Raw genomic sequence first — 6794 nt, forward strand, 5'->3', positions numbered from 1 at the left:
GATGCACCTGTATATATATATATATATATATATATATATATATATATAATTACATTGATGTTTTTGCATTACAGTACAAGAATTTGGGGAGTAAAGCATGTCATAATGCTAACAATCTTGACAATCTTCATTATCCTACAAAAATCTGCATTTTCTTTTAGAAAAATATAATTGCTTATTTCATTGTTTTGATTGTAGAGGGAAATATGGACAATATTTTTCTGAAATTCACACTCACCGTTTCTACAGAACTGAGTAATGGAATTTCAAAAAGGCATTGACTATCATCTTCATCTTTCTAAAAGATGCAGCACATTGTTTTTCCCTGTGGTTTCTAATATTCTGCACATCACGATACGTGCATCTAATTCTGTACAGGGGCATCATGTCCTTTCACAAGAAACTCAGTTATAATTAGACGAACCTCACAGCATAAACTCGCAGGTTGGTTTAACTTCCTCTTTGCATGCTTAATCGACCTACCTGGCGTTCTGATAGGCTCAGGGCCACCGCGAGCTCCGCCTTCCGTCTGATGGTGATGTAGCGGCTGAAATGAAATTCCTTCTCCAGCTCCAGGCGCTGCACGTCACTGTACACCACTCTGTATTTGTCCTTCGTCCGGGTCTTTCCTCCTGCCATCACAACAGGGTTATTTTTCATTTCCATATTCAGGTGTGGTTACTGAAGAAGGCTTTTGAAAATCTTTTTATAGAGATTACTGGGCCTGATTTCTATTTATGTCTCAGATTCCAGTCACTGAATTCAGTGTATTTGAGGCAAGACACCCAAGGTCAATAGGGTAAAAAAAAAAAAAGGTACAATTTAAGAATTGAAAACAATAAGAATTTTTTGTAGTGTTATGTTTAAATTTCCAAATTAGACATTATCTAAATAAATATGCACAATTTCCATACATTTGCAGAGTAGAAATGGATAAAGCCAGGTTCAAAATTCTTGTTTGACTTTGTTGACATATAAGAGTTAAAGGTTTTTAGGGGGATTTTGGATCACTCCAAAAATCAGAAAATACTGTCAACAGACAGAAAATCTAAAGTTTCACGCCTCAGTAAAAATCTTCAGAATATAGATAGGAATAAAACTGTTAAGATTGGTGTGTGTCAGTTCTGCTGGAGAAAAAACTCACAGAAGGTATATAATTAAAATCTACAGATGCACATAGATAAAAGTGCAATGAAATAAACACTAATAAGTGTCAGGTGTTTGTTTCTGTTTAGTTCCTGTTTGCCCCTATTTGGTTCAGTTCCTGTTCTCATTTAGTTAATCATCGTTTATTCCCATCCCCTATGTGATATTATTCATCTCATTTGCTCCTTAGTTTGCCTGCCCTTATAAGCCCTCAGTTTCTGTGTCTTCTTTGTGTTGGATTAACGTTACTTTCAATGGTCTATGTGTGTTGATGTTTGTTATAGACACCTTCGTCATGCACCATTTCTACAACCACGACCGCGTGACAGAATCCAACACCAATAACAGACAAAGATGAGAACAATTGAGGACAAGTTGTATGCGCTGCGGCAAGAGTGGTCGGACATTGGAGAGATATGTGGAGGAATTCCTCGCGCTTTCCAACAAGGTGAGCTGGCACGACTCTGGACTATGATATAATCCGCTGCGATCTCCCCACGGGTGAATTTCCCCTGATCGAGCTGATTAATCTCGTCCTCTATTTAAACAATTCCGACTTCCGAATTCTAAGTCTCCTCGTCCAGCCCCCTCTGGAACAAGCCGTGTCTCCCCAGCTCACCTCACGCTAGGAAGCCCCACACACCTCGCCAACGGCTCTGACCACCTGCCCAAACCGAGACATCCCCGTGTTCTCCGGAGCTCCACCGTAGTCCTCAGCCCAGGAGCGTCGGCCGCTCCGAAGTCTCACTCACTGGTCGCTTGGAAGTCAAGACGGCTGGCCGATCATCAGTCAGGCCGCCGGCCGCGACTGGGTCTACGCTCTTGGACATGGCACTGCCTCCGGAGTTTTCGGCTCCAATCCTCACCCCAGAATCCGCTCTAGAAAGCTCTCCTTCGTCTCCGCTGGTCCCGTCCAGCTCTCCATCGTCTCCTGAGTCTCCTTCGCCTCCGCTGGTCCCGTCCAACCCTCCTTCTTCTCCAGAGTGCCCCCCAGAGCCGGCTCCTCGAAAGCACCCGCCAGAGTGCCCTCCAGTGCCCGCTCCTCCAGATCGCCCCCCAGGATTCCTAGTTTTCCCCAAGAAAATTTTGGGGGGGGGTATAACCGTGGCCGAGCCGGCTAAGGCCACGGAGGATCCGCCATGGCCTCCTAATCTACCAGCTCTGCCATGGCAACCTGAGCTACCAGCTCTGCCATGGCAACCTGAACTGCCTGCTCCGCCATGGCTCCCGGAGCTCCCTGATCCGCCCTGGAGGCTCTCCTTGTCTCCGCCCTGTTCCTGTCCTGCACCAGCCTCCAGGACGCCCCCCCCCCTCCCCGATGTTACTGTTATGGCGCGGGATGCGCCTTCCAGGAGGGGGGCGATATCTGTCACGTGTTTGTTTCTGTTTAGTTCCTGTTTGCCCCTATTTGGTTCAGTTCCTGTTCTCATTTAGTTAATCATCGTTTATTCCGATCACCTGTGTTATAATATTCATCTCGTTTGCTCCTTAGTTTGCCTGCCCTTATAAGCCCTTTGTGTTGGATTAACGTTACTTTCAATGGTCTGTGTGTTGATGTTTATTAAAAACTCCTTTACTTCTACTCCTTCGTCGTGCACCATTTCTACAACCACGACCGCGTGACAATAAGTGTATTTTGGATGCTTTTTTTTCACTATGTTATGAAAAGTCAAATAGCCCAAAATCTCAATTTACCATGTTTTTCTCTGTAGTGTCCTGTCTTGAGAGATTATTTTTGTGTGTACAAAATATCTCCAATGAGACAAAAACTGTAATTTTTACTGTGCACAAAGAGCAATATTTTAATGTCAAATAGAAAAAATTCACAAAACAATTCCCATGACTTTTAATAAGCTGACAATCCCCTGATATTCTCAGCTTTTGCACAACATTTGAATTCTTGGATTTTAGTTAGTTGAGATTTGTGCAGCTTGGACTTCAAATCCCATCTAAATCATCAATCCACTGATGAAAGACACGATGATTCATTGCTTTTTTCAGTAAAAAGGGCACTTATACAGTTATAAAATAGAAATAGAAAGACATGTGTAGAAATGTTTTTGAAGAAGGGTAGAAGGGTCGCACTTGTGATCTCATTTCCTATTTTTATATTTGGTCACCAAGCAGAACAGGTCTTGTGCTAATATTAACATGAATATTCCTCTACAGAGGCTGATGGAGAATATCGGTGTGGTAAACCACTTTCATATTCTTCTCACACTTTTGGTTTATCTTGAGATGTTCTGTTTGCCTTATGTTAGAGTTAACCACACAACCTCATCTTAACCTGCTAAATAACACTCAGAATTTTAAGTCAATTAAAATGTGATTGCAGTACAGTTAAAAAGCAGGTGTCTGAATCTGCTCAGCCACTGCAGAAGCTTTTCTTAGATCAACTTCCCTTTTCCGAGCCTTTCTTTGCAATGACCTTTAAGCTAAAGCAGACATTTAGTGAGTGAATTCAGCATTTAAATGAGTCCATTTTGTACTTCTGTCCTTCTACTTTTAAAATGTATTTTATATATATATATATATATATATACAGAGAGAGAAAGAGAGAGAGAGAGCAGATCCTTGCATTTTAAATTCCCATCAACTGGGTGTCAGACGGGTGTCAAAAACCTCTAATGTAAAAGTATGAAATGTCGTGCAAAAAAAAAAAAAAATACAAAAAATCTTATTGGTTCCTAAAATTAGTTTAGATTCACAGATGTTTTTGAGATTCACATCCCTTACAGAATATCTTCTTTTTATTAAAATTATCCACTATTTTAAATGAATATTTACACAAAAACACTCAGCAGTTGAGTTCTCTGTTTGAGCGTTATGTCTGTGTAAATCTGAAACGGTTTAAATCTGACCAAGGAGGCCTTTCAAAAAGGATTATTAATACGTGAATATTTTGAAATATATAAAGACTGCTTCTTCAGGGTTAATGTTTAGTTAATCTTAAATTAAGAATAAATTTGTACTATTATTATTATTATTAACTTTGAAATAAAACAAATTATAAAAACCTTAAACATATTTTATTTCAGCTAGTTTCCAAAGCAACATTTCTCATTTTATTTTAGTTTAACTTGATGTACTAAAATAACTAAAACAAAAAATAATAAAATTATATAGACTATTAAAAAATCAATAACTAATAAAAATGATAAAAACACAACAAAATTACTAAAATTTTAGCTAATATAAAAGGGAAAATATAAAAATAAGTTAAAAAAATAATTGAAAATGTTCCTAGTTTAACTAAATAAATTTACAATTATGGAAGTCCATTTCCGCCATGGAATAAAAAAGTAGAAAAGGTAATCACAACTTTCCATCTCACAATTCTGACAATTATTCTCAAAATTGTGAGTTTATATTTTGCAATTATGAGTTTATATCTCACAATTCTGAAACTCAGAAATGTGAGAAAAAAGTCAGAATTTTGAGATTTATTTTTTATTCTCTGGCTTTTTGTTTTATTCTGTTTATATTATATTTAAATGTAATTTGTTATGTGATATTTAAAAATTATAATAATATTAGATATATAATTATACAAATAATAACTAATAAAACTGAAAACTGAAAATGCAAAAATAAAAACATAATTTTACTATTTATTACTAAAAAAACTATAATATTATTACTAAAACACTAACTAAAATTAAAATGGAAAATACAAAAATATTTAATTTTACTTTTTAAATGCTACCAAAAAAAACAACAACTACAATAGCATCTCGGTGAAACTAAAATAACACTGAAGCACAGACAGACACACACACACACACACACACACACACACACACTGTCTGGACTGTCTGTCCTGTAAACCCCTGAATGCAGTTTTCATAGACTGAATCTCTTTCTCAACAGTTTTCTTCCCTTTTCTTCAGCAGCTTCGGCTGATTTGTGTAAACACACACACACACACACACGCACACACGCACACAGAGTCTTGTCCCCTTATCAGTGTGCTCTGGTCCTCCCACACAGCAGGGTGCGGCGCTGCCTCAGACTCGCTGGCCTCTGCCACTATTAGCTTTTCACAAAATCTTTCACTTTGTTCGACTCTTAAGGCGCCTTGTGTTTAGACATGAGGATAAATAATCGAGCGGTGAACATTAGGCAACACCTTCACACACTGTTTCATCCGGTGTCACACACGGCTGACTCACTGTGTCTCTCTACGACGGCGCCCTCGTTTATCTCTTTCCCTAAACGAACATATACGTCTGTGACATTACTAATGCATTACATGTTTGGTAAAAGTCCTGGGAAGAGCGATTATTTGTCCAGCGATTGCAGAAGCACCTTCTTGAACTAACAGAAGTTCATGTTAAGTAGGCGTCAAACATGTAGTTAGTTGAGTAGTTCTGTTTTAAATGGGTTTTAAATGGCTAACTGATTTTTACTGTGGTTTATCTCTTCAAAGCGGTTCTGAGAAGGCAAAATATTTAATTGTGTGCACTCAGTAAATCAGGGTTTACAGTGTTTAACCTCATTATACACACACACAAATCATCACAGTCATATGATGGGCTGTAATAAACACAACATAAAGAGATAAAAACAGAATGTGTATCAGCAGATGCCAGTCCAAACCTTAGTGTGCTGACTAACTAGACTGCATTTCACAGCATCACAACCCAGTTATTTTGGTGTCACTGAGATATTATGGTTTTTATTTATATTTTGAATGAGTTTTTATTATAAAATTTTTATTTTTTTGCTCATGTTTTTAGTTAAGTTAGTTATTTTAGTTTCTGTTCATTAGTTTCTGTTTTTTTATAATGTTTATGTAGTTTACATATTTCAGTTTTACATTTAGTTATTTTAGTACTTCAAGTTAAACTAAATGAAAATGAGAAATGCTTCCTTTGAATCTAAGCGAAATAAAATATGTTTACATTTTCCTCAATATTTTATTTTTAATATTTTAAATTAGTTTTTATTTTTGTATTTTCTGTTTTCATTTTAATTTTCTTTACAGTTTGAATTTAGTTCTTTTTTTCCTTTTAGTTTTTTTATATAGTTTTTATTAATTTATTTCAGTTTTAGTTATTTTAGTACATCAAGTTAAACTAAATGAAAATGAGAAATGTGGCTGATATAAAATAAGTTTAAGTTTTATTGTTTTATTTTTTTATTTACATTTATTTTATTTGAAGTAACAATTTTTTAAAGGTTTCAGTTTTATTTATCTTAGTATATCAAATTAAACAAAATTTAATTTACCAATGTTGCCTTTGCAACAAGCTGAAATAAAATACTTTTTTATATTTTATTGTGTTTTTTTTTTCAGTTCATGCTTATTTTTTTTCAAGTAATGAGAATATTTTTATGGTTTTAGATTTAGTTAACTGTAATAACCAATGTATAAATAGTCATAAATGTAGGGCTGTCAAATCCATTAAAGGGGTCATATAATGCTGCTAAAAAGAACATTATTTTGTGTATTTGGTGTAATGAAATGTGTTTATGCGGTTCGAGCAGAGGCGGCGGGCTTGAGAACGGCGCGGCCTGCGGATTCGACGAAGGAGCGTCCAGCGAGCTTGCAGCAACCACATGTGACGACCCCGGGCTGGACTCGTCCTGGATATCGTCCTCTTTTGGAAGGCCAAACAAAGTAGTTTCGCTTTCACAACAAAACA

At 36.6% G+C, this 6794-nt stretch overlaps 1 protein-coding gene across 1 annotated transcript in view; it reads right to left on the reverse strand.

Moving 5' to 3' along the window:
* Window positions 1-6794, reverse strand: part of cdx1a (caudal type homeobox 1a) — a 12550-nt gene that overhangs the window by 2610 nt on the left and 3146 nt on the right. Inside the window, exon 2 of the mRNA XM_016492295.1 lies at window positions 484-632. Coding sequence (XP_016347781.1) covers window positions 484-632 — 149 coding nt within the window. The remainder of the gene's footprint in view (window positions 1-483; window positions 633-6794) is intronic.

The sequence above is a fragment of the Sinocyclocheilus anshuiensis genome, unplaced genomic scaffold (genome assembly GCF_001515605.1).
Source record: "Sinocyclocheilus anshuiensis isolate Anshui unplaced genomic scaffold, SAMN03320099.WGS_v1.1 scaffold1460, whole genome shotgun sequence".
NCBI lineage: Eukaryota > Metazoa > Chordata > Actinopteri > Cypriniformes > Cyprinidae > Sinocyclocheilus > Sinocyclocheilus anshuiensis.